Below are 23310 nucleotides of genomic sequence, written 5' to 3'. Positions count from 1 at the left end.
GTGTTGGGGTACTGGTAGAACTTTGAGGCAGAGAACATCACGTTTCTTCATGATTTTAAGTGTGTTACTAAACAATGCTTTTCTTACTGTCTCCTTGGATTGACTAACGCCCTCATTCTGTGATTGCTTTCCCCCAGACATAGTAATAAGCTAATTTTTAAACTTTTATCCCATGATTTGAAATCATATTTTGCAAGTTGTGTTTTATTCTTTGAAATAGGATTGTCTATGATGCTTTGATGCCACTTCTCTTCTATTATTATAGCTCTTTAAAGCCCGGTAAGTGCCAGCTGGATATAGATCAGGTAATCCTCTCATTGGGTTTTGTATTTTGCTTTTTCCTCCTTCATATGTGGTGGAAGTTGCTTCAGTTACATATGCATTTTATCATAATTTCATCTTTTCTTCTCTCTTTTTATTAGTCTTTTCTTTGAGGTTGGGATTTTTTTTAACCAAATAATGATCAACAGATTCATTAGTGCATAACTCCTTGATGATTCAAGATACCTTAAAAAGCAATTAAGTGAATTCAACAATGTTGGTGACTGTATTTTAAAACTTCAATTTGGCTAGAGAGTTTCTTGATTTCCAACTTTGGAAACGAGTTTTGAATCCCCCCCCCCCCCCCAAGCGGCATCCAAAAAAAACACCCTCTAAATTTCATTCTAGTCACCTGAAGTTTCAGCAAAAGAAAACATTCTTCTCTACATTTTAATGGAGTTATCCCACACTCGTAAAATTTTCAAGAGAAAAAAAAAAAAGAGATTATTTTCTTCTTGGTTTCCAAGATCTTTTAGATTTTTGCCCTATTTTCTGTCTGAGTTTTGGTGCCATAGGGTTGTTGAGTAGACTAATCTCTTGTTACATCAGTTTCCAAAAAGTCATTTATCAATATTTTGGCCATTACATATGGATGAAATTTGGGGAATATGCACTTCTTGTTTGAGAGGGATGTGGCTTTTACAAGGCTTGGAACCTTGGCAAGAATGGATCCATAGCATTGATGATCTGCATCTACTGATGGAATACCCAACTTCTATGATCTTTCAAGGTAAGAAGCTGAATTCTACAGTTGCCCTACTTGGAGGTTATGAGTAGCTTGTTCCTTTGTAGATGAATGAATTCTTCCGAAATTTGATAACAGACATTATCAAGTTGGGATTTTAAGCATCTTTCTGATGTAGAAACATTCATATGGAGTATTGGCATATTAAAGTGGCATCCATTTTACTTGTTATTAGTCCCAGTAGGCATTGAGCTTATTTGGCCATACGCTAGTATTAGCTGAATGGGTTTTTATGCTTTGAATATGCATGCTCTAACTCCTTTATCTTTACTTGGCAATGCGGATTGTAGTCAATGGTATTAGTGTTGCCTTGCAAAATTCTACTCTTTTTGGGTCCGAGATCCCTTTGGGGGGTCACTTCATCGTTTTTTAATTTTTAATTTTTTAAATTAAGGGTCTCTAATCCTTAATCCCTATTCCGGACTTTTTTTTTTTTTGATGGGTCTATTCCGGACTTTTTTGGTAGAAGCATCAAAAGACTCAATATTTTAGCCTTCGCGCCTTTTTTTATTATCTGTTTTGGTAGGAAAATGTGTTTCAATTTAATTTTACCTGGCAATATTGGGGTCTTGTGGGCTAACCGTCGTCTCCTTCTACCAATACATGATCTAATTAAATATGCTTTTAAGTTGGGCATGATGCGAAAACGTTTGTAATGTTTTTGTCAAATGTGCCTTCGTGAGGGAAACTGGCAATAATATATGGGAAGAGGGAATGGCCTAAAGGTATGCTGTTTAAAAATCTGTTTGTGATTAGTTTATTTTGCTGAAATTGAAAATTTTTTGCTGAAAGGTCTGTAGATAAAGATAAAAATTAATTTAAATAGTACTGTATGACTTATGAATAGTATTAAAAAGTGTAGTAGGGTTATGATTAGTACAAAAAATAAGCTGAAAAGTAAAATAAATTGACTTTTTAATTTGGAGTCAAACTCTAAAAGAATGGTAATAATCTCTCATTGATAACATTTTATCCAGCAAGAGAACAATCTCGATCTTCCAAAGAAAATGAAAAGGAGGACCAAAAAAAAAAGGGAAGTTCGAGGAAATAAAAATAAAATAAGACAAAAGACAAGAACTTGTTAGAAATTATGAAAAATAAACTATAGAATGGTCGATACACGTCAAAATTCACTGGAATTCTGGCCGACGTGAAATATGGGAGGTAATCTAATTCGGCCATTCATTTAAAAGGGAGCAACTTGGACAACTGGTTTGGTGACAAAAGCCCAAGACTTTTTTGTACTTGTAGGCCGCTATGACCCACTACGTGCAGGTTACATGGCCAGCATGCAGTCATGGCCCACTACATTTGTGGATAGCCATGGCTGCTATTACTAGCGAGTCACATAGGTAACACCTCCCATGGCTGGCAGCTATGGGCTGTTACCATTCTTCTGTTACCATCCTTTTAAAAGAAAGATGTTCAAGGTTTTTAGGTTGAATTCTCTGATGATGTAATAATCCTTTATGACTAGAAAATTCATTTTTATAAGAAAAATGTAACTAATAAAGAATAAATAACATCCAATTTATTTAGCAAAAAAAAAAAAACATAAATAAACATGAATAAAAATTAAGGTTACGTTTGGTTGGAGTGAAAATAGAGAAGATAGAAAATAGAAGAGAGAAAATAGGAGACATTCAGAGTGGAATGAGTGTTCGGTTGGAGTGATTTTGGGAGAAAGAAAATGGTGGGACCTAGCTGTTTTCTTCCCTATCCCACCATTTTTCAGTCCACCTAGATTCCAGAAAAAAATAAGGAGGAGAAATAGTTTGGTGAAAATGACTTATCTACCCCTTGCATTCTTCCAAAGGAAATTCAATGTTAAAACACAATTTTCCTCTTTTTTTCTTTGCTATGTTCAAACTTTGTGTTTGGTGAAACATTAAACCTTCTTTCTTTCTTTAAAAAATTATTTTTTTGGGATCTATACTACTCACGTTTAAACTTTTTTTTTCTTTTCTTTTTCTGAGATTTTTCTCCTTACTTTGAACCATTTTTTCGTTATAAAATATTTATATAAAAAAGTTATGTAATAGTGATAGGGGCATGAGAGTAAATTTATACAAACTCTATATTTTATCTCTTCACTTTTTCAACCTCCAACCAAACACATATGAGGAAAATTAAAATATTTTCTATTCCTTCACTTTCCACCTCCGTGCCCACTTTCTATCATTCCACTTTTCCATCCTCCCGACTAAACGAACCTTAAAGCAAACTAATTCTCAAATCCTTGTAACCTCTAACCATGTAAGCCAATACTCATAACTAAACAAGCTAATGTACATTCGCAACCAAACATGCTCAATCAATGTCCAACTCTTTTAGCAGTGACAAAAAACACACTACGTCACTTAGCAATGCAACACAAACAATTTTATCTTCATAAAGAATTACATTCAATGTAGTTATGAATTGATATTTAATCGGTGAACATATTGTAATACACCTAAGAAATTGTATTCCTAATTTCTTCCTTCTTATTAACATGGATTTAGTATTTTTATCCACATTTTTTTTTTATAACATTAATTTTATCCACTTAAAGGAAATGTGACAAAAGAACCAATTTGGTAATTTCGTTAAGTTTAAGGTTGAAAATTTCAAATTAAAAGATAAGCGATGTTTTTTTATTTTATTTTATTTGTTTGTTTGTTTGAAAAGGAAAAGAAAAGATAAGATAAGATAAGCATTAGTTAAAAAAGAAAAGAAAATATTGCATTGGTTGCTTCCAAACCAATACTTTAGGTATCAGCAGTTAAAAACAACAGTAATTCGTGGCGTGGTAATTAATAAGGATAACCACTGAACTCGATTTCTCTCCTTTTCTTTTCACTCTTGACTCAAATAAGCCCTGGCATATATATAAGGGAAACCAAAACCTTGAGCCTCCGCCTTTTTCAACAGTTTCGGACTTTGTTGGCTTTTCTGCAACTGTCAACATCGTTTCTGTCCTTCTCTCTCACTCACTCACTCTCTCTCAGATAAACACACGCTCGCTCACACTGTCCGAAAAAACCCTAATCTCTCTCTCTCTCTCTCTCTCTCTCTCTCTCTCCGGACATGAGCGCTCTCTCTCACACGTCTCGCTGCTGCTGCTGATGGTGATGATTAGAGACTGAGTTGCCATTATATTAAAGGTTTTATTTGCTCATTGGCTTTATATATAATCGTAGCAGCTGCGAGTGAGAGAAGTTTCGGTGGGGAATTTTTTTTTTTTTTTTTTGGTTGCGTTCTGGGTTCGATCGGAGGAGTGATGGTGATGGCGGAGAATGATCAGGAAGCGAGTGGTACCAAGTCGAAGTCCAAGTCTGCGTGGAAGACTCCATCGGCGACGACGATGAATGGAGACGATGCTCCTCCTCCTTCTCCTGGAATGGTTGGTGCCTCGCCTGATTCTTGGCCAGCTCTTTCCGATGCGGCGGCGGCCGGAGCAGCAGCCTCAAAGCCTGCTACGGTGGCTCCTCCACCTCCTCCACCTTTGCAGGTTTCCCCCAATTCCCTCTTACTATGGTGTTATTGCTTATTGATCAGGAAAAAAACAAACAAAAAAAAGAAGACTTGCTATGTGTAATGGATGAATTAGTTAATTTTTCCTTGTATCAAAAATGTATTCTTAAGAAAAAATGTGATAAGTTCTTGAGCTATTGGTAGTGAAAAAAGCTGATTATTTTACCTTTAGTTTTTTTTATTGATAAGTTCGGGTTTTGGACCCATGATCTCAAGGAAGGAAGTGCTGTCCTTTCTCTCTAATGTGGGGAAGAAAGACAATCCCCACCACCCATAGTAAAATGTTGACATTTGTAATAGTGCCAATCATTTGTTAGTGGTTTTTAACAGATATAGACGAAGTGTTTGTGTTTTCATGGTTTATATGGTTTAGGGTTAGTACTCCCAGATCCTAGAAAAGTGGGAGCTTTGTGCATTGGGCGCGACCCTTCTTTTTGGTGTTGGATGTAGTCTTGGTAAACCTAATACTAATTTATTTCGAATTGTTACAATAACCAATTAAGTAGTCGGTAGTATTTACAGAGGGGATTAACACAGTAGGTAGATTGAGGGACTCGGCCATATCAGCTGTCCATGTGGGATAACATGTTCTACCACTTGTGCCACATCATTATGGCCATGGGTGACCACATCATCATTCCTTGTATCATAATACTTCTTCCAAGAGACCTTCTCACCAACCCAGAAAGTTCACCGATTCCAAGCTTCCCAATAATGCATTTCCAAAAAAGGGCTTTTTAATATATATATATTTTTTTGCTTGGGGTTAAATTCTCCTCCATCAGTTTTCCCCAGGTTAGAGAAGCTCGTTCTTGAGATTGGCTTCAATTTTCCACGATCTATTGAAGTCATGAATAATATTTGCCGTCACTTCTTTCTTTTTTTGTCTTAGGTACATAAAAAAATAGCTGGTTAGACTTAACATGCTAATAAAAGCTTATGCATGACAAGCTTGGGAACCTTTCTTCAACTTGTAACATGAAAAATCATGTATAATGAATTATAATTTCTGGGAACCATATTGCTTTCCTCTAAAAATGGGCTCAACCTCATCTTTGCATTTTTATTTTTATAAAAATAATGATTCCTATGTTTCAACATTATGCCAATAGAAAATATTATTAACACAGCTTTCCAAGTGAAAGTGTCAATCTTTGTTTTGGATTTTAATTGAACGCTAGTGGGTACACAAGTTGAACATTCTATGTTCAAAAGAACACTCTCACGAGTTGCATTGAGCACTTGATGTGTATCACTCTCTTGAATAGTTTCTTTGATAAAGTATTGAAATACTTACCTCTAAGCCATTATCATCAATGTGACATCATAGATAAGTAGAATGACACAACTTCTTTTCAAAATGTTCTTCCTTCAATTCAACACATCAATTGATAATCCAGTCTGTTTTGTGCCACATGTTCTATGCCAGCGTCATGGAAGCGGTTTTCTTCTTATATCATGATTCTCATCCTCAAGACCACCTTTCGATATGTCCCAAAGTTCGCGGTTGCCTTCTGAAATCTCCATATGGGCTTGTGCTAGTCCCTGTCGCTAAAGACCTCGTACAACTCATGACAAATCTTCAATTATACGCCTCATCTCAGTCATCTCTATCAGCTGGCCTTGATTTCCTCTATCCCACCACCTTTACCATGATCAACCATAGCTTAAAGTTGCAACTTTTGACTTTATTCTTGATCTTAAGTTCTTTTGTTTAAATCTTTGTATGATTGGATATATCATTGGCTTTGGGTTCTTGTAAAGCTTAGTTTTTCTTTCACTGAAGCATTATTTACTTATTAAAAAAAGCATTGGGTTCATTTTCCTTTACTTCTTTCTTAGATATGATTGACATTTGTACTTTGAGAGCTTGATTGTATAGGTCCTTATCATTAACTTTTGAGGTTTACACTAAATCTAAAATTCGACTCATTAAAACATTTGGTGGTCATTTTCAGGAATATATCTGAACATGTTCTTGTAAATGGCCCAAAAAACTACTTTCACGTTTTTCTTTCTTAGTTCCTAAGAAGCAAAGCATTTTTGATATTTCCATTAGAAAGGTCATACAATTCAACTGTTCTTCACTTTTCTACTCTGTCCTTCTCCCTCTACTCCTCTCTCTAGTCTTCTTTATTAGTTATCGCACCCTTGAAAAAATAGTGAAAATTATATGGCCTTTTTTTTAATAAGTAATAAAAATATATTGAAAAAAGAAGAAAGGTGTCACCTGAGTATACAGGAAGTATAACATGGCTTTTGAAAATCGATTGTTGTTATTGTTCATATAGGATTTGAATTATTTCTTGAAAACACATGTTATGTGCTTTTTTTGATCACTCATATGATGGAATATTTAGGATATGTTGTAATGGTATTAATGTTTCCTGCTTTGTTTTGGTTGATCCTTGATCAGTCTGATACTTAATAAAAATAAAATGTAACAGAAACAGCCTAAAGATATATATATATATATATATATATATATATATATATATTCTTTTTAAATATTATTCTGTCAATTTGCTTTGCTTGCATACATAAGATTTTAACCCATTTTAGGGCTGCAGATAAGTATTTTTTTTTTATATATATTATATGTTTAATCAGGAATGGGTAATATGGAGTAGCAAAACTTAGTATGTTTATGAAGGTTGCTTCTATTAATTTTTTGTTCTTTTTAATTGCATGAAAATTTAAATGTATGTATCTGACTGTAGCTATGTTTGTATATGTCTAGGTATCAGTTGGGCAGCATAAGCCACATGGATCTGGAAATTTTAATCCTTCACATAAAAACTCATCTCGTCATCAAAAAGCAGGCTCTAAGCGCAACCCAAGTGGTGCTCATCCTTTTCCTATGCCGCTACCTTACCATCAACCACCAATGCCACCTGTTTTTCATACTATGGTTCCTCCACCTCACATTGGGTATGCATACCCTCCTGGTCCAGGACGTTTCCCAACTGTTGAAACTCATTTGGTTAAGTCTGGATGTGAGACACCCCCTCAAGCTCTTGTTCCACCAGGTCATGGCGTTGATGCTAGTCGAAATGTTCAGCCTCCACCCAATGCTTATGTTGTCAATTATTCTAATAGAAGACCAAACATGCAAGAACCTGGTGGCCATTTCAATCATGCCTGGCACCATCAACGAGCATTAAATCCTAGAGACAACATTCCAATGCAACAGGGTATTGGACCAAGGGCTTTTGGAGGGCCTCCATTCTTTGGTCCAGCTCCAGGGTTCATGGTCGGTTCTAGCTTCTATGGTAATCCTATGATCTCATTGCAATGTGCTTTTATTTGGAAAACTAATATTTACTTTACTTACTGTCTCATCAGTATATCATGATGTTACTCAGCCTCACTGTCCAAAGTAATTTGTCTGTTATATACAGGGCCTGCACCTATATGCTATGTTCCTGTTGCAGCTCCAGGCTCTATTAGGGGACCTCATCCTCCACGCTTTATTCAATATCCTATTAATCCAGGGGCTCCTGTGGTATCCCAAGAGACAGTAGCTCTGAGGACTAGTATAGTGAAACAAATCGACTATTATTTCTGGTAAGTCCTTTGAGAATAGTTGCTCCTGTGCATGAGCATAAACTGCTTAGCCCTGTTAGGGGTGAATGCCCCTACCTGGATTACTTGGCAACTGATTCTGGTGGGTGGGGTTAGTTGCCTGTAGGTTTTACTTGCTAGAGGCAAGTCCAAAGGGCTTTTCTTTAGAAAAGTCCTCTATGTAATAAAAAAAAAAAGAGTCATTTGGGAATAAAGGTTTGTTCATTTTTATTTTCACTTTTGTATTGGCGGCAAGAATTCTATACCATCCCCTATGCAGCCTACAGATTCCATTTTAACTGTGCTGTGATAGTATTTGCGTTTGCATCTTTAATGCAATATTTCTTAAAAAAATTATAAAAAATGAAAATAAGTGTTTAATGTATTGTTAACCTAGAAGTTTCTTTTTCTCATTGGTGCACAAGCCTTTTCAATATTGGCTGGATTTGGATATCCCATGGACATTGAATGGCTTTGGTGTCTCTAATTGCTAAAGAATGTTTAGGTTTTTAAAAATGAGGCCATTTGTTATATGAGAGTCATCTCCACACATTGTAGAATCTGATCTGTAAGTGTTGTAATCGGACTGCCTAAATATTTTCCACATTTATGATTGACCTTTGTACTTCTGGATGTTTTATAAAATGTGAGTCATTCAATGGTTAACCAAAACGTGCCCCTGGATTTATTTGTGATTTAATTACTACAGAAAATATGAGTTTGGATCTCTGTGTTAAGTGGCCATTCAATAATTTTTGTAGATTTGTGGTGCCCCTTAAGCACATGTCCTGTTTCCGGGGTGGTGGTCTTTCTAGTTTTTTAATAAAATATTTACTTATCAAAAAAAGAAAAGAAAGAATCTGTTTGTATGGTATAGACTGCTTGTTGTGTCTGTTGACATTATAACCTTTTCTTTTGGCAGTGATGAAAATCTGCAGAATGACCAGTACCTAATTTCCCTTATGGATGATCAGGGATGGGTTCCAATATCCATCATTGCTGACTTTAAAAGGGTACATTTTCTTGCAATTCTTTGTTCCAATTATTTTAGAATGCCATGTATTATATATGGTGGTGCTTTACTGCTTATGCAGGTCTGTGCTAGTTTATTCAGTATTTCCATAATGTAAAGTTAGTTTGTGAGATTTACTAAAAACAGGTTCCCTTGTTATTTTGCTTAAATTGATGGCAAATCTCACTTTTGTTTAATATATTAAGCAGGTTAGGAAGATGAGCACAGATATACCATTTATCCTTGATGCACTGCAGACTTCTGGTACTGTTCAAGTGCAGGTAGATTTTCTTCACTATTTGGAATTGTTTCTCTCAATCATTCTGTTTCTTACTGCATTTATGCTGGAAGTTTTGGAGCCATAAAGTTTTCTAAATTGGGGTAGATTTTAAATTTAAGAATCAGGTTTCTAATTCACATTTTAATGGACTTTTTTTTTACTCTTTTTAAATTTAAGTGAGTTTTTTGTTGGTCATAGAGTATGATCTCCTTGACTTTCACAAGATCTTCCTGATTTGTCTGAAGCTGACTCGAAAGAATATTTTTGTAAAGGCTAAATCTTCCTAATATTTTTTTGCTAAATTTGCAGTTGAAGTTTAATCTCCTAGATGATAGATCTATGCTAACCTTCCTATGATTGGAGACTTGGACTGTCTTATTCCAATTTATGATTTAGGCTAATTTTATTTGTCTAATGATGTCTGAGGATTGCATGGGAAAGAATGTCACTGTGAACATGAGAAAAATGGCTGCTGCATCCCATTTTGCAAGGGTCATTGACATCTGTTTTGAAGTTTAGAAAGGCTACTTACAAATGTCAGCAATGCGAAAGTAGTTAATTAAATAAAACCATAGTAGGGTAGGTGGTGCTAATTGGTTATTTTTTTCAATGATTAATGGGATTTTCAAAAATTATGCTGATCAAAACTTGCTTTCCAATTCGGACTTTTTTCACTATTTTTCTTCAAGTGAATTTAACAAGATCATATTTCTCTCCAAATCCTATAAGAATTTTTTTAAAATTGCATGTTGCATTGGCCCTCTCCTTTGATAGAATTTTGTGAGTATTAATCAGTGGTGATGGTTATTCAAATGGGAAAAATGTTTAGGGGATATCCTGTTAGCTTTAACAAGAGTTGGAGGGGACATTTATATGAATTACTGATATGAATTGTTCCCACCTTCATAACCTTTGGACATAATGTTTGGTGCTTTTGATAAAATTTGGGGGTATTGCCTCTATGCTGTTGGAGCAACCAGCGCATATGAAGAAACAACATTTAGGGCTGCTGAAAAAGTTGGGGGATATTTTGACAACTGATTGGGTTATCTCTATTGCTTTGATACTTTGCTCCAGTGGCCTTCACTTATCATTGTTGCTGTTTCTGTAGGGTGACAAGATACGGAAACGTGATAATTGGTTGAAGTGGATTCCATCTTCTAAAGAGAATTCATTGTCATCGCAAGCTCAGACTCCCCAGGGCCAATCTTTGGAGAAGGATATTGATTCCTTTGTGAATGGTGATGCCATCGAGAATAATGTGGGCAACAACTCTGAAGAACATGTTGAATTTCCATCACATGGTGGAAGTTTGGTGGAGCACTTACCGCCAAATAGAGAAACTCCAGTCATACCACTTATTAGTGACACAGAATGTGACAACATGAGTGCTATTGTTAATGGTGGAACACAAGCATTAGGCTGTGGAAGGGTCAAGTTCTCAGATCGTGGCACCAGTTATAGTCCACTTAGCCGAAACTACTCACAAAGAGAGAAGCATACAGAATTTTCTGTTGATGGGACTGAAGGCAGGGATATGTCATCAGATATGGCTGGTGACTTGTCAAATGATTTTGCGAACACATTTATGCTTGATGAAGAGATAGAACTCGAACAGAAGACAATAAAGAATGATGATCTTTTTTCTGCTAGAAGGTACTCTATGCATTTGTTTTTGCTTAATGTACTTCACTTGGAAGTTACAACATGCTTTTGTATGTGTATGATCTTTATTTTGCATTTCATAGTATACAATGATCTTTTTTCAAAGTTAGAATTATCTGTAGTGTGACTTTGTTCTGTCAAGAAATTTTCTTTGGGTGGTTTGGGGTTTGTAATTTTCCGCCTTCATGAATTACATTCATTTAATTGAAAGCATGCAAGGCCATGTAGGTATTCCTTAACTTTGCAGGCACATTAGGGGTAAAGATAAGTGTAACATTGTTAAATAATTACAATGTGGAGGATCTATTTGAGTTATTTTGATACTTGGTAAATTTATTTGAAAGAAAAAAAAAAAACTTCTGATAGAATTTATTTTGAGGTTACTTTATTGAATATTTGATGCAGCAAATCTTTGCTGGGTGCTGTAAAACTGCAAATGGAACAGTTTGTAAATTGTGGACTGAAGTTTTCTTGCTTATGAACTTGAGAGAGGGCTTTGGTTGCAGAAGCGATAATTATTTCATTGTTATTTACTCAATCGTTATTTAAATTTTTTTGATAAAATTATATTGTTCATACAATTATACATTTTTTTAATACCTTGAATTGTTAAAAATAGGAAATACAATATAGTTACAATATGATTTCTCCCAAAAGGCCTTGGTAAAAGTTATGCATGTAGGTTTTTTATTTGTTTATTTTTGGTTACAAGGAGTATTGGGCCAGAGGTTTTCTGCCAATATTTATATTGGGTTTGGAAGTCTCACAAACTTTGTTTGACTATCATGCCATTCATTTGTTTACCTATGCATGCATTTGGTACCTCAATTAATTTGGAGTTGGGAATGCGTAGTGGATTCTGATATGGAGGCGGAAATCACAATTTCCATTCTGTTTTAGTTTTGAGAACAAGGTTTCAAACATAGAAGTCAGTGCTGTCTGAACCGCTTGCATATCGTACATCTACTCTCATGACTGCCATCTACAATTGACTCTCTTTCTCAGTGGCAAGGCAAGGACAAAATTTAGAACTGCAGGTATCACCTCAATGTTTGGTTTAATGTTCACTGAATTGAGGACTTCTCAAACAAAGGATAGGGGGTGGGTGGTGGGTTGGGGAGTGGTCTTCTATTGACAATTGACTTTGACTGCGATTTGATGCTTAGCCACAAGGCGATGACAAGATTTGTTGAATAAAGAGAGATGACTTTCCAAACAAAAGGGGGCTATTCTCTGCAATATTTTTGGATTGTTTCATAAATTATAGAAAAAAAAAAAACCTATAATATAATCTAAAATTTCTTTGTCTCCATTATGGGGTTTGAATTAAACAAGTGGATGCTCCGTGATTACATGGTCCGAGGAAGGAAAAGGTTAGTTTTAAATAGGGGTATTCAATGTAAGTATTGCCCACTGGGCTACTGTGTTATAGCTAATTGTGAGAACTTGGCAACTAACCAATTGTTTGGATGGAGGGAGATGGCCCTTTCCTTTATTCTCCCCTCCAACCTTCCCCACCCCGCACCCCCCCCCCCCCCTCTAATCCACACACACACATACTTATAAATCTTCATTCCTAATAGACCTTCAAAGAAAGAACTTCTTTTGGTTGGTGACCAATACTTACTAATTTAATACATGCGCTTTTGAGATAATGAATACACAACAATATATACACACACACCCCGGTATTGTCTGGTAGCAAAATATGTCATTCCCTTGATTAAACCAGAAATGTTTACCTATTCAAAGTGGAATTTTAAGCATTTCTTTGCATCATATATTATATTTGGTTTGGATATATGCCTTTTGAACTGTATTTATTGGCTTATTTTGTTTGTGTTTTCCTTCAGTATTTAGGGTAGTATTTATTAGTTTTTCCCGATTGTGTGATTATAGAATACACTTTGATGACTGTTTTCTGACTCATGTTAATGTGCTTAACTATGTATGTGGTTACTAACCGTATATTTTATTTCTTATTGACTTTATCGACTAAAGGATTGATGAGGAAGATGATGAGATGGTTGATAATGATCAGGATGTTCAGAGACTTGTAATTGTTACCCAGGTACGGCCATTGAGCAATATATTATTGTTGTTGTGATATCCTGGTGAATGTCAGGTATTTCACTTATTAATGTTCTTAAAGATTCGGTTATTGTCTCTCTTTCATTTGATTGTCCTCTAATTTCATGCTTAATTCATAAAAAATGTTGAAAATTGAATTTTAATGCATAGTGTTTAAAATCCCAATTAGCCATAAAATATTAGGATATCAAAGGACCCAAAATTGGTGGGCTTATGGTTGGTAAAGGTGAGGATCTTAGGGTTTATGATGATGGAAACTAGGGTTTGTAGGATGGTTCAGTTTTTATTTTTTATTGTTGAAAAGTTGGTGGAGGTTGAGTTAATCATTGCAAGAAATTATGCAATTGGGATGTTATGATTTTGGGCTGAATGGCTAGGGTGATGGGTTACTAAGTTGTACTTAGGAAAAAGTCAAGCTTTAAACAGATATAACTTAGAGAATAAGCTGGCTTACTTTACAAGATAAGTCGAATCAAACGAGCTCAAGTTCACTATATGACTTGGGTGATGGGTTCAGCTTGTGCCAGATCTTTGTCTTTTTCAAAATCTGGCTTCTTCTTTCACCTTAGTTGTTTAGATTCAAATTATAGTTGGGGCTTATAATGATCAATTAATTTCCATGATGTCAACTTTGGCGAAAATGGTCTAGAGTTCTTAGTCCTGATGTTTTTTATGTACATCATTAAATTCTATGAGTTGGGGAGGCATTTGTATCAGTGTATGGCACAAGTGGATGCTTTATTGTCGTCTTCAGATTGAACAAATTAGATGGTCATTTATTCCGAGTATAATGACCTATCTTAACTATTCAATTGCATCATAAATTCTTGAAAAATATTCTTTGTTAACTAATGAAGTGGAGGCCTCTGATAGCTGCCTATCTGCAATGGTTTAACCTAGTAAAATTTATGGCAACGTAGGCCCACCTGGGATGATAACTTGGTCATGTTCAAATGCAAGTTTCTTCACAAGTTTTCTTAGTGCTTTATGTAAATAGATCCCTGAAGGACCTTAGAGCTTTTTTGAGTTCTTCCACAATATTTTAGAAACGAGAATTAGTACACTTCATGGTTCTGCTCCTGGAAAGTTGAAGTCTTCTTGTGAGGGTTTGTATTTGTGTTATTACAATTTGAAACATAAAAATCTGATCTCACGTAAGGAAGAAACAAATTGGAAGTTACAAATTTACAATTGTTTCCTTGCAGGGTGCTAACAAAAAACTTTTCCTTGATATGAACCAATTTCTTTTAACCTTTCTCACATTTCCTTCTAGTTATAACTAAAATCCACTTTTATTAACCCTTTTGTTTTGGGCATTTGAATATTACATAACAAAGAGAAGATGTAAAATGCTTCAAAACTTGGTTCTTTTTGGTAGAAAATCTTATGACTTTGCTAAATACACTAATAGCCTTTGGACCAAATATCATCTCCTCCCATTATAAGCAGATGGAGGTGGTGGTCATGTGGCTTGTGAGTTGTATATGTAATAATAATAGGCTAAATACTGCTCTCATGTTGCCTCTTGCAAGTTTCACTTTGAACATCGTCTGCTTTGAGTTAGATGTAGCAGCTGATAACTCTTACTGTCCTCTGATTCCTCTTTTTCTTTATTTTTTGAATGCCTTGAAATTTGTAGCAGCTGGTTCCCTGCTAGTCTTTTATCCTTGTCCTTTCAAGGATCTCAGAAGTTGTTCTGTCCTTTACCAGACTGCAATAATACATATTTTTTTCCTGTAAATAAGGGTGTGCATTCCACCCACCAACCCAAAAAACCCGAACCGACCCAACTTATGCCTTGTTTTTGGGTTTTTTTTTTTTTTTTTTTTTTTTGGGGTGGGTTGTGTTTGGGATGACAAAATTTGCAACCCAAATAACCTGACCTAACCTATGCTATTAATAGTTTTTTAGCATATATGTATTTTAATTTTATTTAGTTTTATTTATTTTGGATTTTTTGGACTTATTTTTAATTTTGATTTATTTTGGTATTTTGAGGCTTAGATTTGAGGAAATTGGAATATTAGACGCAATTATGTTAGTTATAATCATTTATTAAATAATGAAGTTAAATAACTGAATGAAAACCCAATTTCTTTATTAGGTCCAAAAAATGGCCTTAACCTAATGACCCAAGCCAATCCTATGGGTTCGGTTGGTTTTTAGAACTACAATGGGTTGAGTTGAGTTGGAGATTTCTCAACCTGAGGTGGTTGGATTGGGTTGGAAAAGACTCCAAACCCAACCCAACCCGTCCCATGCACACCCCTATATCAAAGGGAAAGAGCTATATCTTGCAACTTTTCTGTGTTTTGAATGGTAATTTGACTAATTTTGTTGATTGCAATTTCTGTTTTCTCTTTCCATCTTTTCTAACTTTGTTTTTGTCTATTGCAGTTTTATTACTCTTTTTCCCTCCCACTTGTTTTTTATGTGTACACCTGTGCTTGTATTTGAATGTCTGTGATCAAGATTTTGTTGTATTATTGGGTTGTTAATTTGTTGGAATTTTTGACTTATTATCCTTCATCTCCTGTGCAGAATAGCAGGACAAGTCAAGAAACTAAAGGTCGTGGTAAAGAGTCCAAATCCATTTCCAATGAGCTAGCTTCTGCAATAAATGATGGTCTTTACTTCTATGAGCAGGTTGAAGTGCCCATTGTTCCTTAGGCACTAATTTAAGTTTCTTATCTCTTTAGCAAAATTGTTTAAATTGATCATTATTGGCAGGAACTGAAAACTAAGCGATCTAGTCGTAGAAAGAATAGCTCTAGTTTTGAGAATAAAGATGGAAACTCAAAATTTTCAAGCAGTGCTTTAGGAGTCTCCAATCCAAAGGCTAGTGATAATTTTGCTGGAGGTGTTGTCCTTGAGGAGTTTGGAAATGCTAATTCAAGAAGGAAGCAACATAAAGGCCTTCCCAGGCAGCTGTCCTCCCATAAACAACGATTTTTCTCCAGCAACTACAGAAATCATGGAACTTCCCGAAATGCTAATGGAATCATATCGGAAAGTCCACCTAGTGATTCGGTTGGATTTTTCTTTGGTTCTACACCTCCTGAAAATTATGGGTCAGTTTGGTGTGATTGTTACCTGTGTTGCTCTTAGAATGAATTGTTTGTTAGCTTAAGTAGCTTTTGGCTATATTTTAGTAAGTTCAACTGGATTATTTATTTCCCACTAGGCTAATTCAAATCTGAATCTCAATTTTACAGCCCTAAGACTTCAAAGTTGAGTGGTTCACCACATGGGATTCTATCTGGGAGTCCACCAGTGGGTTCCATGCCAAAGTCAATTCCACCATTTCAGCATCCAAGCCATCAGCTTCTGGAAGAAAATGGGTTTAAACAACAGAAGTAAGTGATGGGCATTGCTTGAATTTCTATGTTTGTGGGAGAGAGAGGGGGAGAGCTTGAGTTACAAAAGTTCTTTCACATGATTGCTCATTCTGTTAGGTACCTGAAGTTCCATAAGCGGTGCCTGAGTGACAGAAAGAAGTTGGGAATTGGTTGCAGTAAGGTGGAATTCATCTCTTCTTTTAAAACTTGTTAGATCAAAAGAGGGAATAAATAAATAGCAAATTCATATTTTTTCTTAATGTTTAACATCCTGTCATCAAATCCCTTGAATTAATCACATTAGTTTCTTTAGGCCTATCCAAAAAAAAGAAGACCATAATGTCTGTCTTTGGTGCTGTTGTTGGTTTCTCTTTGAAAGACAAAAATATGGGATAATTTATTTAGAAATGTGTAGGGTTTTAAAAACATGTTGATCAATTTTTCTCACTTTTTGTGCATTTTGTTAATATTTTCTTTTCGAATTATTCAGGTACTTAACCATTTGAAAAGAAATGAATACACTTTACTGGTTAATTTTTAAATTGATTACTTCCTTTATTCTTAATGTACAGCTGCCTGTTTCTTTAAATGCAGGAAATGAATACACTTTACTGGTTTTGGTCATATTATCTTAGAGACTTGTTTGACCCTTCTATGTATGACGAGTTCAGAAAATTTGCACTGGAAGATGCTGCTGCTAATTATTACTATGGAATAGAGTGCCTTTTCAGGTTCTACAGGTATTTTCTTTACAGTAATATATGTTTTGTTGCTGATTATGTTCTAAATTATCATCTTCTTGAAATATGAGAAGCCTAATCTTGAAATGTAGAACCACCTAAGGAGTTTTCAGCTTTGATTTGGCATATAATTTTTCCAAAGACTATTTTTGCCCGTCTAGTAAGATAGGAACGTTTGTTCCCATTCCTTAGTATGTATGTTTATATATATATATATATATATTTGTTTTGATTATTTGTTTTCTTTCAGTTATGGTTTGGAGAAGGAGTTTAGAGAGGACCTGTATCAGGACTTTGAACAGCTTACGCTTGACTTCTACCACAAAGGCAATCTTTATGGCCTCGAAAAATATTGGTAACGAACTTGCACCTGTTTTTATGTTATCTGAATGTTTAGATTGGATGCTCCAAAGTCTGAGCTGAGCATGCTTATTTCATAGTTTAGTATGAAGAAGTTTGTTTTTTATATTTGGTTTTGTATGGTGTAGAGAATCAAATAGCAATCAATGCTAATATAGAGAAAGAAGGTTTCTGGGTTTGGAGAAAAGTACATAGAAAAATCTTTATATAAATAAATTTTGACTGTAAAGTAATTTAATGTGATGAAAATTTTAATAATTCTTAACCGATATTGGCATTAGTTGAACAAACTTTTGAATTTGAAGATTGGCTATACAAAATTGTGTTATAAATTAAAGTTTGGCTAAACTACAAGTTTTACTCTCTAAGTTTGGTGCATTGTCATTTTCATCCCTTAAGTTTTATTTTTGGCATGCTCTTGGGCATGAGCATAAACTGCTTAGGCTGTCAGGAGTGAATGCGCCCAGATTACTCGGCGATTGGTTTTGGCGGTAGAACTAGTTGCTCGTAGGTTTTACTAGCTAGGGGCGAGTCCAAAGGGCTCTTCTATAAAAAGGCTAAATTCAAAATTAAAAAAGAAATCTCGTTTAAATTTGAAAGGAAATTTAGAAGAAAGTCTGACATAATTAAAAATAATTTCGGTTGTATGCCTTGCATTAGTTGTGCTATCAATGCGGGAGAAAGAACCTCCAATAGCTGGCTATCAGTGTGGTGCCCATGTAAGGCATTAGACCACGAAAGATCAAAAGAAGAATTCTACATTCCCGTAGCAGTGCCCCTAGAAATTTTGAGGGAATACCGGGGAGAATTCCACTTTTTGAGGACTGAAGTCTAATGAGCAATTAAAAGTTGAATATTTCTCACAATTTCCCTAGTAAAGAAGTGTTCACTGTAAAGGACACGTAAACACACAAGGAGTATGATGCAGGACAGCCTAAATTCAAGGTTAGTGGCTCTATTACATCACAAAAGATCAAAATAAGAATTTTAGATTCCTGTAGCATCCCCCCTAGAAAATTTTAGGGAATACTGGGGAGAAACACCCTTTCTGGATTGAAGTCTAATGAGCGATTTAAAGGTGAATACGTCTCACAAATTTCCTAGTAAAGAAGCATTCACTGTAAAGGACAAGTAATGAGTGATGACGCATAAGGAGTGTGATGCAGGACAGCCTTGGGATCTCAAAGTTAAAGGCACTTCAAAGTTAACGTTCTCAGATGCATGCTATGTGTTCCCTACTCCCTAGACAAAATAATTCGATATTGCCAATGTTGAATGTGACACACAACATAAGCTGAGACCTTCTTCTGTGGCTAAATCAGTTGCAAAGGAGCAATATTAGTATGTTTAGACATTTGTAAGGATACTATGGGGGAGATTAGCCGAAGAATTAGCCTTGTAGGAAAAATTCCTTTTAGTAGGAACATTGCCTGGAAATTGCATTTTTTCATACTTAATAAAGTACCTGTACCATTGTTGCTAGTTTGTAAATCAGGTTATAGGGATGATGTGGTAGGTAGCTCAGAGGAACATGAGATGGGGAATTAGTGAGGGAGCAAATGTAACCTTAATAACTTTGTTTAGGAAATGGACCAGCCAAGCTTGTAATTACATATCTTCCTTTGGAAGTAGAGTAACTACATTAATGGTTTGATTTAGGAACCTACCATGTCACTAATGCTAGTGTGGCAACACTGCTATGTCAAGCTAATGCTGCTGCTGTTATGTTGCTGCTGATTTTATGTTGTGCTACTATGCTGGTAAGTGTATTTCTGTACTAAAGGTGTCAGCTGCTGCTATGTAAAGTGTTGTGACTTGTCATGCAGGAGCTACTATGCAAGTTCTGTGAATGCAAAGGTCTGCGATTGTGTAAATGTTGCAGTTTAGTTATTAGCAGATATTAAGGAAGTGTACTAGGTAGTGCCATAGAGTTGCAGTTTAGTTAGTAGCAGATATTAAGGAAGTGTACTAGGTAATTCTATGGCACGTGTGCAGGCTGTGATGTGGTGGCAAATGTGTGCTAAGGCTGAATTAAGTTGGCTATAACTTGGCTAATTGCCCATGTGCCTATCCATCCTGCATGTGATCAATTAGAAGTCTGTTAGGAAGTAAGGAGGCTATTAACCAACTGTCAGTATAGCTGTTAGGATATTTTGGTGTTGTGTACTCAAGTAGCTTAGTGATGTATAAGCTGCAATGGCTTGACAGAGGCATTAATGAAAATAAGCACTTTCTTAGTCTCTCAATCTATTGATTCTCTCTTCGTTCTCTAATTTCCCTTCACTCTTAAGAAGGCTTCTGACAGGTTCTTAACATTTGACAAGGTTCAAATTTAACTTGGTACATCTTACAGCTTCTAACAGCCCCTTGCTTGAAATACTCAAAAGCAGTAACAGGATTTGAGCAGTCACACCAGGCTCAATGGTGTTTTAGCTGGATTGATCCAAAAAAATTCACTTTTTCTATTTTAGCAACCTCATTTTTCAGCTACACCTACATTAGGCCAAATACTCTCTACCTCAAATATCATAAAAATACCTATTTAATTCTATATTTATTGTTCTCTCTCTCTCTCTCTCCAACCACTGTAGTACATCAAGCTGCTAGCTCCAAATCCGAGCTTTGTTCACTGTTGCTTCATTGCTCATCGGCTTACTCGGGCCGCTTGGTCTCTGATCTGGCTCCGAAAGGTTGCCTGCTGATCTGATGTGCTGTGTGAGAGAGATACACCAGTATAAACTTTTTTTGTTGATGAACAGTAGTTCAATAAGTGTATAAATTATTTGGACAAAATGTTGAGCCTGATGCAAGAGGGTTTTAGGATACTCTAGTCATATTTTTGTTGAAAAGGTGTTTGGTTGAGCCTGCTACTTATCCTCTTAGGCAGTATAATCTCTGAGGTTTCTTGCTTCAATGCCTATGGACACTTAAGTTTTGAGACGAAGCTTGAAGCTTCCTGCAATTTTGAAGAGTTTTTCATCTCTTTTGTGTCTTGTTTAATTTATTGTTTAGTGTTACCATAATGAGTTGCTGTATTGGATACAATAGAAATAGAGACTGGTACTGCTGGACTTTACTGATTTGTAATAGTCTTTAGTGTTTATAAAATTAGAATGCAATAATTTACGCTTTAGCATGTGCACCATAGTTTCTTCTGACTCCAAACTCAGAAGCTGTTGTATTTATAATTTGAGCGTGTGTATGTTTGTGGCAGGGCATTCCATCATTACGATGGGCTACGTGACCGGAAAGAGCCCCTAAAGAGACATCCAGAATTGGATAGGTTACTCAGGGAAGAATATTGTACCTTGGAAAACTTTCGTGCTAAAGAGAAGGCCAATGCTGTGAAAGAAGAGAGTCATTAGCTAGCACTTGCACCAATCATATGCCTTAGTGGCATTGAAGCATCACTGTCCCAGTTTTGGAATAGAATTCTTTCAACTTGACAAGGGAGTTGGAGTTAGCAGCCTATTTTTGGTTTGGAAATGAAGAAAAGATGGTTGTCATATATTGTATGTTGGATTGAGGCCGCTGACTGCAGAGTTTTTCTTTTGTTCAAGGGTTTTTTTTTTGGCTCCTGGGTATACGTGCATTTTTGGGGTTGTATGCAAGCTTGGAGAGGTGCCTGTGCTTTTTCTCTACACAAATCTCTTCTCTGGATTGTAACTTGTACATAAACGGAAAAGGAAAAAAACTGAAAAAAAAGAAGGCTGTAGTTTAGACATTTGTCAAAATTGAAGAATAAGATATTTGAGAATTTAATTTATAATCCTTTTCTTTTTCTTGAGGTATTTAATTTATAAGCCTTGTAGTTGTAGGTTAGCCATGTTACATTTTCCCCCTTACTCCCCGCCCAAAAAAAAAAAAAAAAAAACTCTATGCAGACAACTGTCCCTAATGAGATTTGGATCCACTTTAAAATTAATAACTATTTGTGGTTTGGTTTGTTTGTTTGGTTTTATAATATCTAGTTGTAGATCTATGTGATGCAGGAGAATAAATAATTATTTTATAATATAATATATTATTTTTTCTCTAATATCTGTTGGGGATAATTTTTTTTTTCTTTAAAAATTAAACAATTTTTATTCGGTTTAATTAGGTCTATTTCGGTCCAATGTGATTCACTCGGTCAGTATCGGTCCTTTTTGGTCCATTTTGGACTAGTTGTGCATTTAATTGATTCTCTTTGTAGGTTGTTTTTTCAAGTTTAGTTTAAAAATTCATTTTTTATTATTAATTTTTGGGTTGAAAAGTATGAAATTTTATTATATCTGGGCTTAACTCTTTAGTTTTGAGTTAAAAAAATACAAATTAAATAGACATTAGAAATTAGAAATATGAGCACTAAAAATGATAAATATTCATTAGTCCTATTCACTCCACATTGGTTGTATTTGGTCCTCTTTGGTTCTATTTAGTCTACATTAGTCCTATTCTGTTCACTTCATTCCTATTCGGTTCATTTTGTTCACTTTGCTCCACTTCAATCGGGTCATTCGGTCCACTTTGGTCCTATTTGGTCAATTTTATCCACTTTGGTTCTATTCTGTTTACATTGGTCCTATTTTGTCCATTCTGTCCACTTCAGTCCAATTTGGTCATATTCCGTCCTATATGTTCTTATTTGGTTCATTATGTCCACTTTGTCTTAATTTGTCAATTTGTTCTTATTCGGTCCTATTCAATCCACGTCGGTCCTATTTGGTCCATAATGGTTCCCTGTTCTATTTGGTTCACTTTGGTTCTATACTGTCCAATTTGGTCCACCTTGTTCCCATTTGGTCCTATTTTTTACATTCGGTCCACTTTGTTCCATTTGGTCTAATTTGATCATTTGTGTCCATTTTGGTCTATTTGAACCACTTCAGTGCATTTTTGTGCACTTAAATATAGAGAAAAGACACGTTCGGATTGAGAGCACCTATTCTAAATACAAATTTATTAAAAAAAAAAAAAATCTCAAACTTGTAATATCTAAAATCTTAAGCATAACATTTATTATTGTTACACTTTTGTTGAGCCACATTAATGTAACATTTCAATCCACTTCTAAATTTAAGTGAAAGTCTTTCTAAATATGAAGTCTATGAATATACAAATCTAATATTTTGGGTAGTTACTCATTTGTTTTAATGTCATTACTTTTAAATGAATTGCATAAGGTTAATTACACCTTCAAGCAATATATGTGTGTGTGTGTGTGTGTGTTATTTTTATGATAATTATGTATGTATCATAAAGAAATCTATGTATAGAATGGGAGAGAGAATTGTAAATTTATAGTAAGAGGAGATGAATAAGAAAATAAATAAATAAATAAATAAATAAATAAAGGAAGATAAATTGATAGATGATAAGTGATATTAAGGTAGATAGTAGTGGGGAAATGAAAAGGTAAAACGAATGAGAAAAGTTGGAGAAAGTATAACAATTAATTTGTAAATTAATAAAAAAAAAGTTAAAAATAAGAGAGAGAGAATGTTGGAAATGGGTGGATGATGTGGCCACTGATGTAGCTCAATAGGAGCGTAGTAATAATAATTGTTACCCTTCAGCTTTTAGATATATATAAATTTAATTTACAAATTTTTAGTTATTACATTTGCCCAAAGTTTGGATTAAAATGAAATCAATAGAGTTCTGCCAAATAAACAGTATCTCACTTGTGTTGCATA

At 35.0% G+C, this 23310-nt stretch overlaps 1 protein-coding gene across 1 annotated transcript; it reads left to right on the top strand.

Moving 5' to 3' along the window:
* The first annotated feature begins 3968 nt into the window (after nt 1-3968).
* On the top strand, nt 3969-21414 carry LOC142607130 (la-related protein 1A). Its single transcript, XM_075778555.1, has 14 exons — nt 3969-4559; nt 7323-7854; nt 7984-8149; nt 9069-9159; nt 9368-9439; nt 10550-11094; nt 13105-13174; nt 15736-15840; nt 15925-16265; nt 16410-16550; nt 16650-16713; nt 17127-17272; nt 17523-17627; nt 20847-21414. Exons 1-14 carry the CDS (start codon nt 4329-4331, stop codon nt 20995-20997), a joined length of 2760 nt encoding a protein of 919 aa, XP_075634670.1. The 5' UTR covers nt 3969-4328; the 3' UTR covers nt 20998-21414.
* The last annotated feature ends 1896 nt before the right edge of the window (nt 21415-23310 follow it).

Source organism: Castanea sativa, chromosome 8 (assembly GCF_040712315.1).
Source record: "Castanea sativa cultivar Marrone di Chiusa Pesio chromosome 8, ASM4071231v1".
Taxonomy (NCBI): domain Eukaryota; kingdom Viridiplantae; phylum Streptophyta; class Magnoliopsida; order Fagales; family Fagaceae; genus Castanea; species Castanea sativa.
Note: the sequence above shows the minus strand (reverse complement) of the source record. Positions and strands in the feature narration are given on the sequence as shown.

What these genes read in the sequence shown, in the direction of transcription:
- LOC142607130 (XM_075778555.1), top strand. Translation starts at nt 4,329, where the DNA reads ATGGTGATGGCGGAGAATGATCAGGAAGCGAGTGGTACCAAGTCGAAG. An exon ending in CTGGTACTGTTCAAGTGCAG is followed by an intron (nt 9,440 to 10,549) that starts GTAGATTTTCTT and finishes CTGTTTCTGTAG; the next exon opens with GGTGACAAGATACGGAAACG. An exon ending in ACACCTCCTGAAAATTATGG is followed by an intron (nt 16,266 to 16,409) that starts GTCAGTTTGGTG and finishes TCAATTTTACAG; the next exon opens with CCCTAAGACTTCAAAGTTGA.